The 11823-nt window shown below is 33.3% G+C and overlaps 2 protein-coding genes across 7 annotated transcripts; both read left to right on the forward strand.

The window, feature by feature from the left end:
• LOC105155753 (protein DETOXIFICATION 24-like) lies at positions 2231 to 5726 on the forward strand. Of its 4 annotated transcripts, none has more exons than XM_020691423.1 (10): positions 2231 to 2357; positions 2497 to 2577; positions 2650 to 2898; positions 3313 to 3854; positions 3949 to 4035; positions 4120 to 4176; positions 4275 to 4513; positions 4710 to 4828; positions 4996 to 5082; positions 5181 to 5726. In XM_020691423.1, the coding sequence occupies exons 3-10, from the start codon at positions 2653 to 2655 to the stop codon at positions 5259 to 5261; spliced, it is 1458 nt and encodes a 485-aa protein (XP_020547082.1). In that variant the 5' UTR covers positions 2231 to 2357; positions 2497 to 2577; positions 2650 to 2652; the 3' UTR covers positions 5262 to 5726. The 4 variants fall into 4 exon arrangements, with proteins under 4 accessions (XP_020547082.1, XP_020547078.1, XP_011069992.1 ...); XM_020691415.1 differs by lacking the exon at positions 2231 to 2357 and adding an exon at positions 2369 to 2438; XM_020691419.1 differs by lacking the exon at positions 2497 to 2577 and having other exon boundaries at positions 2328 to 2438.
• Positions 7436 to 11115, forward strand: LOC105155755. Of its 3 annotated transcripts, none has more exons than XM_011071691.2 (6): positions 7449 to 7865; positions 9125 to 9295; positions 9606 to 9839; positions 10289 to 10378; positions 10558 to 10704; positions 10789 to 11092. In XM_011071691.2, exons 1-6 carry the CDS (start codon positions 7686 to 7688, stop codon positions 10831 to 10833), a joined length of 867 nt encoding a protein of 288 aa, XP_011069993.1. In that variant the 5' UTR covers positions 7449 to 7685; the 3' UTR covers positions 10834 to 11092. The 3 variants fall into 3 exon arrangements, with proteins under 3 accessions (XP_020554951.1, XP_011069993.1, XP_011069994.1); XM_011071692.2 differs by having other exon boundaries at positions 7453 to 7865; positions 10558 to 10677; positions 10789 to 11088; XM_020699292.1 differs by lacking the exon at positions 9125 to 9295 and having other exon boundaries at positions 7436 to 7865; positions 10789 to 11115.

Here is an 11823-nt window from a genome sequence, read left to right on the forward strand (position 1 = left end):
TAATTTGACAAAAGATGTAATAAATTTTCAAATCATGCACAAATATCGAGTGTGCCTGTCTCAACCATTAATATAAATTTATTTTTCTTAATTCAATTATAATAAAAAATAATTATAGTGCTTAATAATTTTTTTTTTAATTCCACACACTCATCCAACATGTCCAATTGATAATATTATAGGAAAAAAGCAGCATGATCCCACATATATGATATAGCCTAAGTCAAAATTAAAGTTGGCCATGGACTTTGAATAAAATAAATTAATAATCCCTGCAGGCTCATCACATGTTTGTGTTTTTAAGTGTAAGTAACAACTACCAAAGCTCTTTAATTAATTACTGTCATTTAAAAAAAAAAAAGAATAATTACACTTTCCTCTTATAAAATTTAGTGATTATACGTTGATCTGTATTTTTTTTCTTTTCTACATATTATCATAAATATCATGTTCAATCATTTTTCAGTTATAAGTTCTACGCACAAGTTGATAGAAAAGACACTATATTACTCAACCCCGCAAACATAAAATATTTAAATAGGATCAAGATTCGCGCATTTTTTTATTGGGTTTGATCCGGCTAGATTGGCCTAATCTGGTGACTTTGAACCAGGATCATTGATCATTCAGTATTTGAGAGCTTAAATTCAATCTACGTGGATTTCTACCCATATGGATATCTGGTTATATAAATACCCTGCGATTATTTTGGGTAATGGTATGTTGTTTATTACTTTCACATCGAATTTATAATCTCTCCTTCTGATTTTACGAACTGATTTAAGTATCGAAAGATCTCTATCGGGGACTATCTAACAAGCATAACGATCTCTTTCTTTTTCAGGTTTCCAAACACCCAATTTGGACTATCCTCGAGACATCTCAACACGCGACTCAGATTAGAGTGGATCATCGTGTTATAAAAAATTAGATTAAATTGGATTGATATATTTTAAAATTAAGCCTACTTACACAAAAATTTATTATTAATGAATTGTATTATTATAATGCTATCAGTTCTAAAAATTATAATTTTTCGTTACGTAATTTTAAGTTGTTGGGTTCCAATTTTCTTTACCACGTGATTTCTAGATTAAATAATTTGGGTGGCGAAAGATTCTAATCGATGAAAATACCCTTAACTATATTTATTTATTCATAAAATATCTATAGTACTATCTTATTTTATCAGTTTTGATAAATTATTTATGTTATCTTCATTTAATTTGACAAAAAATATAATAAATCTTCAAATCATGCATAAATATCGAGTATGCATGTCTCGATTCTTAATATAAATTTATTTCTTGATATGCCTCGATATTTATGCATGATTTGAATATGCCTCGATTAATAATACACAATAAAAAAGTAATTTTTTGTTGAATTTAGCTAAAACATGTGGTGGGAGCACAATCCCCGATATACCTAATAGAAAAAAGCAGCATGATCCTACATACATAATAGATTAAGAAATTACATCTAATATCCCTAAAAATATTATATTCGTCTAATAAATAGATCCCTCTATTATTTAAAATTTTTTGAATTTACTGATATTAGCAGAAAAAAAAAACAAAAATTTGTATTTTAACCTTGATTGACTTATTCCTAACTTGTTGCAGGTCAAACTACTCTTATACATTTTCATGCACTAATGCATGTGAGGTATATCTTCACTCTTATAAGGGTAGTTTGGTTCGAAAAAAAAGACTTGTTTGATCTGCAATAAGTGAGTACTAAGTCAATCGGGAATAAATATAAATTCTAATTCATTTTTTTTGCTAAAATTAACAAATACGATGAATCTTGACCAATGGAGGAATCTATTTGTTATATGAAAACAAACATCACGCGTATTAAATATAATTTTCCAAATCACATGGGGCTCATGTAAAATTACACTAAATTTTAAAGAAAGGTGGTGTAATTATCCCTTATAATAATTACGTTACGAGGCCCGATCTGATTACATATAAACTCCATAAGAACTAAAAAAATTAAAACTCGTACCCTATTATTTGCTAACAAATATATCCAGCTGTTGACGATATTAATAGAGTTTGTTGAATTAAGCATAAAATCGAATAAAATCCAATCTTACCCTTGAGTTGTCGAATTCAACTGTTTGATAATTGCATAAACCCCCCTTAAAGCCTGAGTTAAATGCAGATACACGACCCCATTAAAGTTAATTTTCAAGATTACATGTAACTTTAATAATATTTGTTATCAGGGAACAAATCATTTTAATATTTTACAACACTGTCAACATCATAATCTCAGTAAAATGATAAATTTAAGGATTTGTGTATGCAACAGCTCAGGGAAAATCAAAGTTGATCATGGATTCTTAGGTATAAGTTTTCTTGTTCATCCCTTGTAGCTGCTGATCTCCTGTTTCATCAACCTTCTCTCCAGTCATCATCAATTCTCTGGTAAAACACTTGGCTTTCTCTTTTCTCTCATTCACATTAATTATAATCTTGCTTGCAGAATGATATGAAATGTCAGTCAAATAGTACTAAACTTGAAGGAGAAAACTAAACTTGAAAAGATCAGCTTCTTATTGATCAGGTTAGCTTTTTGAGTTAAAGAAAGCTGTGTTTGTAGTGTTAGCTTGTTGACCCTCGATGGATGGTTTTGTAGGGCATGGATAACAGCATGCAAGAGAGACTGCTAAGCACTGCAGCGGAGGAAAAAAGTGACTTGAAGGGAAGGATTTGGGAAGAATCTAAGAAAATATGGAGGGTTGCATTGCCAGGTGTTATTGCAAGGGTGGCTTCATTTGGAACGATAGTCGTGACTCAGTCGTTTGTTGGACATATAAGCTCACTGGATCTTGCTGCATACGCCCTCGTTCAGACCATAAGTGAGCGTTTCGTGGATGGAATAGTGGTGAGTGTGTGTTGTATATGTATCCCTTTATCTCATACTTGTGTGATCTGAATTTAAGTTATAGGTATTCAAGTTCAAACTCATTTAAGCGTGTGTCTACGCAGTTTTGCTGCTTCTACGCATTGCATATAACATAAATCCAGAGTGCACACAAGAAACACTTACATGTGTATTAACATAATAAGCAATCGTAAATATTCTGCTTGAGCTATTATGTTAGCTGCTAGAAGTTGCGTTAAACATTTCGTGTTAACATACATTTTTGTTCAGAGGTGGAAAGATTTGGATAAGTGATGTTGAAGTAACCTATCATCTGTATTCTGTAGTCTCTTTTTCAATTGCTTTTTTGTTGAATGTCTGATTAACTCTCCAAGATTTATCCTTTCCATGGTGCATTTACTTGTTGTCATGCAGATTGGAATGTCGAGTGCAACGGAAACTCTCTGTGGCCAAGCCTATGGAGCAAAACAGTACCACATGATGGGTATTTTCCTGCAACGATCATGGTTGGTTGATCTAGCCACAGTAACAGTCTTACTTCCCATTTTCATCTTTGGAACACCGATCTTTGATCTACTCGGGGAGAAACACGACATCGCTGAATCCGCAGGACGCGTTTCTCTGTGGTTCATTCTATATGTCTACAGTATTGCTTTCTCCATGACAATCCAAATGTATCTGCAAGCACAGCAGAAAAACATGGTCATCGCGTGGCTATCAGCTATGCAGTTTATCGTCCACATTCCCTTGTCTTGGCTTTTTGTCTATATTCTGGGTTGGGGGACTAATGGAGCAATGGCTGCACTATCCATATCTTCATGGCTTTTGGTTTGTGGAGAGTTTGTGTACATTTTCGGGGGTTGGTGCACTGACTCATGGAAAGGCTTCTCTTTTGCCGCCTTCAAGGACATATTTCCTGTAGTGAAACTCTCAATATCGTCTGGTCTTATGGTCTGGTAATTCTCTATCTTTACATTATCCAAACTTTTTCATCACACGAAAGAAGAACAGATTCGACTATGCTTTTTTGTTTGCTGTCGTCTTTGATAGCTTGGAGTTATGGTACTATGCCATTCTGGTCTTACTGGCTGGATACATGAAAAATGCAGAGGCTTCCATATCCGCCTTCTCTATATGGTAACTCATCCTTCAACACATTGTCTTAATTGGTGTTTTCCTCTATTTGGAGGATGTCTTCTGATTAACCGTAAAACTTTTCAGCCTCAATGTCCTTGCTTGGATATTCATGATCATTATTGGCATCATGGGGTCTGCAACGTAAGTGTTTGCTCGTTTAAATCAGAGTACACGCATCAATTTGAGATATTCTTTCTTTCAAATTGGATAAATCTGTTGCTGTTTTCATTTTTGAACAGGGTACGAGTAGCAAATGAGCTAGGCAAAGGAGATGCTAAGGCTACAAAGTTCTCAATCAAAGTACTAATAAGCACATCAGTTATGATAGGGCTGTTGTTCTGGATTCTTTGCTTGGTATTTGGGAACAAACTTGGATACTTGTTCACGAACGAAGAGGAAGTGGCGCAGACCGTGTCGGACCTCTCTCTTCTCCTCGCTTTCTCAGTTTTGCTCAGCAGCATATACCCTGTGCTCTCAGGTTCATCAATCTTATGTTCTTCCATTACATGATTTTTTTAGCATTATATACAATGATTCAAGTAGAAAAACCTCTTTGAACTCTTCTGAGGTTTAATCTTTTCTCTGCTTACTCATTGTATAGTTCAGTGTACGTTATGCCATAACGCATCGGTTCTTACATTTACCTGTATACGTCTGCATTTGTTTACTATCAGGCGTGGCGGTGGGAGCAGGGCTGCAGACGAAAGCCGCGATTATTAACCTTGTATGCTTCTATGTAATTGGACTACCAATTGGAGCAGTTCTTGGATATGTATTTCAACTTCAAGTGAAGGTGACACATCTATATCCCTATACAACTCAAATCTTTAAATAGCAGCAGTCCAAACATAATGTTTTGACTATAGACTCGTCATGAGAGCAATTGTTGTCGTACAAACTAATAATACGTATATAAGATGGTTGCGTTACGTTATCTCAAGTTGGTATTGGACTTCACAGGGAATATGGCTAGGAATGATCAGTGGAGTTGTTGCTGAAACACTTGCACTTAGCTTCATGATATGGAGAACAAACTGGGATGAAGAGGTCTGTAATATGCATCATTTCTAGTCCGAAACATGGGGATTAAGTCATTATATTCAACTATTTCTCACAATATTGTTTGATTCACTCATCATTTGTAGGTATCGATAACTTTAGCACGACTCAAACGATGGTACCTGGAATCCTCAAAGGACAATAAGACTAGTCCCATTCATTCTTGACTTGAAATAACATCGCCTTTTGCATCTGTGAATGTGAGGGTTATTGAGTGATTGGAAATGCATTGCGAACAACTTAGCAGGAAAAAAAAAAAAGAATTGAATAAGCTAAGATTAAATACTTGCACATTGTTGTTGGATGGTGGTTGGCTAGTTGCAGCTCTTTGTTCAGGTTGTGGACGCATCTAAATCAGTACTATTTGATTAAGTTACAGGTGGAATATTATGAATGAAACCAAAGGAAAAGTACTATACATCTACTTACGTGAAATGGTGAATTGAATTTTGTAGACCTTGGTGGCATAGAAGTTGGCCTTTGCATTGATATTGTAGGTTGAGTAAAGGATGTCCTTCTTAAACTTTGAAAAACTCCTTGCATCTATATGATATGATAATTGATGTTGTAGGTTGAGTAAATGATGGCTTTTCATATGTTTTTCAAGATATGATAATTGTAACAAATCTATCTCATTTGTCCTTGATTGTGAAGCTTGAGTTGATGCTGTGAACTGAGATGCTTGTTGGATCTGTAGGAAATGAATTTCCATCAGATTTAGGTGCATAATGAAAGTATTATTTACATGAATACATACCTCATGAAGGGAAAATAATTGCTCAATTTGTGACTATGAAAGCTGCACAAGATAGATGTCAGTTTAAATCAATTCCCAATTGTCAAAATTCATATTGAAGATTGTGGAAAAGTACCACATCTAAAGGAAACAATGACTCAAACTGTGAAAATGGGGTATGACTATTAGGAGCAGGAATCTGCATAATATATATTTAATTTGGGGGAAATGGAAGAAGGGGTTGAAGTTATAAGAGAGCCCGTCCATCTTTTTTGTTTTTTTTTTTTTAATTTTGATGACGTGGATAAGAAATCTACGTCATCGCCTCTTTTTTTTTATTTTGTTATTTCAACATCGTCGCCACGTCGTTGCCACGTGAGCAGTTTTCAGCCAGTAAAAAAGAAATCCCTAATTTAAAAAGTCACGTGAAGGCCATGTGACTTTTTTCGATGACTGAGGCAAATTTTCGACCAAATGTGTACTAAAATTGAGTTTTTTTAAGTTATAAAGGACTAAAATGGAACCCTAGTAAGTTACGGGACTAAAATGAGAATTGCCTGAAATTAGGGGACTAAATTTCCTTTAATCCATAGTATACTATTAATTTATTTATTTTTTAATACAAAATAAAGAGAAAGATTATTCACTAAAATTATAGAAGTAGTCTTTTTTTTTTAATGTATTTTTCTCATAACAAGTAGAAATATTTGATATTTACTTTCCATTCAATCATACTAATAAACTTGAAGGGAAAAATGTTATTCCTTGTGTTTGGATTTGTGTTTAAGGCTTTGCTTGGTTTTATGTTTTCGCTTTTTCCAAAACAAGATAAAACACACTCAATATTTGGTTTATATTTTTACAACTTATCTGTGTGTTTTTTATTTTTTAATTTTTTATATATATACACTTATATATAATATAAAAGAGACATAATTTGACAATAAACAGTTATTTTTATTTTCAAAAAATACAATTTTAAATATATGATATTTATATATAAAAGATATATAAAAAAGATATGATTTGACAATGAACAGTGAATTTTGTCTTCCAAATCCCAACATCAAACCTACACCACTTATTTTAAAATATTTTAAATTATCTCAAAACACAAATCCAAACATATCATCTATTTTCAACACACACTTATTTATCTGTATTTTTCTCTATTTTGTGTTTTGGAGATAGAGAGAAAAATAGAGATAAGTAAGTGTGTGGTGAAGATAAATGATATGTTTGGATTGTGTTTTGGGGTAATTTAAAATATTTTAAAATAAGTTGTGTAGGTATGATGTTGGGATTTGAGAGACAAAAATCACTATTCATTGTCAAATCATATTTTATTTATACATAAATATGTATATATATAAATATTTTATATTTAATATTGTATTTTTGAGAGACAAAAATTACTATTTCTTGTCAAATCATGTCTGTTTATTATGTATATATATAAATGTGTGTATATATATAGTATATATATAGAAAGTTGAAAAATTAAAAAATATACAAGTAAAGTGTAAAAACACAAAAAAAAAATATTAAGTGTTTTTTATTTTATTTCGAAAAATGGGAAAACATGAATCCAAACAGTGCCATTGTTTCGCTCTCCTCTCACTTTCTCTCCCCTCTCACTCCCTTGATTATGACGATGGACAGGAAATTAACCCGAAAACCCAGAAAAACAAAGCGAAAAGATTCTATAATTGTATTATTTGGGGCAGTAATTTCAAGCATCTCCATAGTTGCTTTGGGTACTGTCTTTAGACTCTTTACCATTCGGGTCGACCCAACAACCAGTCTTTTGTCCCATCCATGACCAGAATGTGTTCTAGTTGAATTGCAAAACTTGATGATTGGGGACACAACACTGTCCGAGCATCTACACAAGCTGGTTGGCGTAAAATCAGAGCAAGAGCTTGAAAACTTGCTCCAGCTGCTATGGCGGACCCGCAAAACGGGTCTATCCGACCCACAAAAGTCTTTCCTCCAGTCCCTTCTGAAGCTCCATTCGCTCGGGGATCTCGAACTGGTGAGTTGTTGTTGTACCATGTGCTGCAAACGTTATTTCTTGTTGCTTTTTTCACCTATAGTAGGTTGTATTTTGTTGCTATGTTCATTGTGTAAGGAAGACCGGTGGGTTCTGAATGGTTAATGTGGAAGTGTTCATGGGGGATGAAATTCTTGAAATATCAAATTCAGAATTAAGTAGAATAGTCCTTAGATACAAGTTTGAGGTTGTTTGAGTGAGCTTATAAGCACTTCAAACATCTGCAATGAGCTTATTAGATGTTGAACTTTTTCTTTGAAATTCTTTGAGAAAAAGATTTAAAAATAAGATGTCAAAAGAATGTGAAAAACTTGTGTTAATTTTTTTGAAAGAAGTATCTAAAGATAAGATGTTAGCTAATTTTTTTGAAAAAAGTATCTAAAAATAATATGTTAGAAGGTTAATTGTTCCTTTATTTTTAGAAAATTAGAATTCTTAATTTATTTTTAAAATTGTAGCAATCTCCTTCAAGATTTTATATATTAATTACAAAGTTCTCGATGATAGCATTTTATAGACTCCAGGAACTTTCTTATCTAAGCACTTCAAGAACTTAGTTTTGAAATAAGATCTAATATCTTATGAGTTTTAAGAATATCCTGTAAAACATATGAGTTTATAAGATATTTTAAATAAGTTTAGTCGAACACCGTCTTCATGTGTTGAATATGAAAACATTATACGGGCCTCAATCTTAAGAGGAAATTCAAATTTTGAAGTGGAGCCATGATTACTTGGTTACATGGGAATTGTTGTTGATTGCATGATTTCTTCTATTTTGTGGAGAGTGGGGACCTCTTTTATTTATATCCCTTTTCAGACTTGTGAGGAAATGCTTTATATACCATCATGTATGTAAAGTGCAGATGAAATTTGAGCTTGTATCAGTATCTATCAATATATGGAATTTAGTTGTTGAATATCTATCAAGTACCGTATTCGACAGAAAAACCTGAGGTATTGGTCATGTTTAGTGTATAAACTTATTTTAAACAGAAAACACGGTTGTTGCTCTATGCTTCGATTGTGTGCTTGCTGTATCTCCTTGTGTTACTGCTTGACAAATAATCTCCGAGTAAAAGAAAAAGTAAAAATAAGAGACTCTAACACGTCATGCATTCTCTTGCTCCTGTTCAATGCTTTCCAAGTTATATCTTTCAGCAACATCTGTGATTACACGTCCACTAAGTTTCTTGTAGAAAAGTGATGAAATTTCAACTTCTAATTAGGATTTGGCGTAGGTTTTGGCATCCCTTCGTTGGGTTATTCGAAGTTGTGTACAGAAGAACTTAGAAGGTGACAATATTATGAAGCTTCTTCCACCTGATCTTCCTCTGGAACTGCATAGTATGCTTCTAATAACATTGCAGAAACATCAGAGACAGTGGAAGGGGGAGCTTTCGCAAGAACAGGTGATCTTTCTCGGGATGCAAAGAAGATTGCAACACTTTACTCATAAATGGATGTGTTAGTTTCTGAAAAATTACATTCAAATGAAAATCACGGTCTGATATTTCTTAGGGTCTACGAGAAGTAAGCAAATGGATTACTTAAGATCTTCTCTATGCCAATAGAAAATTTTCCACTTTGTATTAAATACCGCTGGGGCTCTCATGATATCTGCTCCTGATGGGTCACTATGAAAATCTTTAGCTGCTTTAAGTTATTGATTTGTTTTCCGTATCTGCATTTTGTAAGGATTTTTATGTGTACTTTTGGCAGCCCGTATTGGGACAGACTAGATTCTCGCATCAGGCTAATGCTGCCCTCTCAGCGCCATCATCATTGTTTCCCTCTTTAGAGGTTTCTCGCTCGTTGTTGTCACTGCAAGTTCATCCACTTCCCCAACTTAACGGTCCTAATCTCAGAGGTCCAACACCAACCACTGCCGAAAGAAATGTGATGTGTTTTCCAGAGTTAACTCTTCAAAATGATGTCGTCCCTCCTGAAATGCTGGTATAAAAAGTAGATAATTCTGCTACTAGGATTTATCCTCTGCTCTTTTTCACCCTTTTTGTGGACTCTCAGAATGAGACCTAGTGATTTACGTTTACTTTGCAGTCTCAATATCGTGTGATTTGTAATTCAGGATGGTTCAATGATATTTCAGATTTAGTTCCTTTCCTATTTGTGGATGTGAACAAAATTTAGTTATATGAGTGTAAACTAATTTGAAATACAGCAGTAGTAGGCCTATTAGAGGTGACGACTGGTTGATTCTCATCAAGTCATCGCAGAGTCATGATAAATCTGAGTCCTTTCGACCCGTGTAGCACCATCTTAGTGCTTTAACTCTTGAACTCATAGCCCGTTGAAGCAGCAGGCGGAATTTAATTCACAGAATTTAGCTTTCATCGAAAAGAAAGCCGTTTACTCGCTTGTGCTGATGTATATAGTTGATGTAGGGAGTCCTTCCGCGCGTGAAATCAATGACTTGGACTGTGGAGAATAAGAGTGTCACACCAGCCAATCGAGTGGCAATTATTACTCTTAAGGTATGCAAATCAACCATGTTGAACATTGTGTTTCAGTTTTTACGGTAACTATACATTCTGTCTTGTTGCTCTTTTCTGATGACAAAACTCTGGAAATACCATCCTATTCTGATATCTCCATCCACGCCCTCATAATTTGGCACCGTTATTCAATTTTCTTACTTCTTATTGCTTAATAGCTGCAAGACTATACCAAGTCTCCAACGAACGAGATGGAAATGAAGTTTCAACTCACCAAAGATACACTTGAGGCGGTGTTGAGATCAATGGCCTACATCAATGAACAACTATCAAGACTCGTAAGCATTTTATTCCTTAATTTCATGGTAACCACGAGCTAAACCTCGTTTTTTCTAATATTTTTGAGCCATTTTTGTTTCTATGTAAGTAACGATGCACTTTTTGTTCAGGTTGGATCGTCTTCTGGGCCATTGCAGAAGAAGCAAAGACAATAGCCGGTCGTTTCTGCGATGCTTGTTATTTATGTCTGAGAAACAATCAATAGTTTATGAGTTGGCGCAGTTCACATGATAAACGAAATTTCGGTTGATTGTTATCGTTCTGCATACGTTGTGCCGTGCGCGGATACAAAGTTGCGTTGATCGTCATTCGTGGATCGATATCACTGTGTAAACTTGATCTTTTCTATTAAAGATTTAAATAAAAAATGCTGATGCTAGTAGTAAAATTCCCTCCCCCTTCTTATGATATTAATAATGTGCAAACATTTTTTTATGAAAAATAAATAATAAATTAGCCCCTTATAATTTTTAGAATAAAACAAAAGAACTCCTATGAGAGGGAGAGTAATACGAGATTTTTATCCTTTTTAAGAATAAAGATTATTTTATATTCAAATATTTACATAATTATATTAATATATATAATATTAAATATCTTCAATAATATTTATATATATATAGTTGTAATCCCCCAACCCCTCTCAATCTCTTACGGGACTTTTTGCTTCACTTTGAGAAACACAGGTGGAAATCGTTTTCTTCTCTTTTTGGTTAATAGGGTAGTAAATTACATTTAACACTATATATATTATATTTATTTCTTATAATATAAAATATATGTGGGAATATTAAATGAGAAAAAAATTAAAATTTATATAAGTTTTTTTTTGCATATATTAGCATTTCTATCTAAACCCTAACAGAGGAAGTTAGGTGTAAATCGAGATTTTTTTAGGGCGTACAAGTATAATTTTAAAATATTTCAATTTAATGTTTTCAAAAGGGATTTAGGTGTAATTAACTTTTTTTTAATTATTATTATCAAACAATATACACTTCAACTCTTTTTAGGCGATAATTAAATGATTATGGCAATATCTTAATAAATGAATCAATATATCAGTTCAATCAATATTATATATATATATATATATACTATATATAAGGTGAGAGGTATTTCACTTAATTTGGTATCTTAAATAA

This window comes from Sesamum indicum, linkage group LG2, assembly GCF_000512975.1.
Source record: "Sesamum indicum cultivar Zhongzhi No. 13 linkage group LG2, S_indicum_v1.0, whole genome shotgun sequence".
Lineage (NCBI taxonomy): Eukaryota > Viridiplantae > Streptophyta > Magnoliopsida > Lamiales > Pedaliaceae > Sesamum > Sesamum indicum.

Coding starts and splice junctions, on each gene's coding strand:
- LOC105155753 (XM_020691423.1), top strand. CDS start 2,653: ATGGATAACAGCATGCAAGAGAGACTGCTAAGCACTGCAGCGGAGGAA. Junction 3,855..3,948: donor TCGTCTGGTCTTATGGTCTG/GTAATTCTCTAT, acceptor CGTCTTTGATAG/CTTGGAGTTATGGTACTATG. Junction 4,177..4,274: donor GGCATCATGGGGTCTGCAAC/GTAAGTGTTTGC, acceptor ATTTTTGAACAG/GGTACGAGTAGCAAATGAGC.
- LOC105155755 (XM_011071691.2), top strand. CDS start 7,686: ATGATTGGGGACACAACACTGTCCGAGCATCTACACAAGCTGGTTGGC. Junction 7,866..9,124: donor CGCTCGGGGATCTCGAACTG/GTGAGTTGTTGT, acceptor GATTTGGCGTAG/GTTTTGGCATCCCTTCGTTG. Junction 10,705..10,788: donor TTTTATTCCTTAATTTCATG/GTAACCACGAGC, acceptor CTTTTTGTTCAG/GTTGGATCGTCTTCTGGGCC.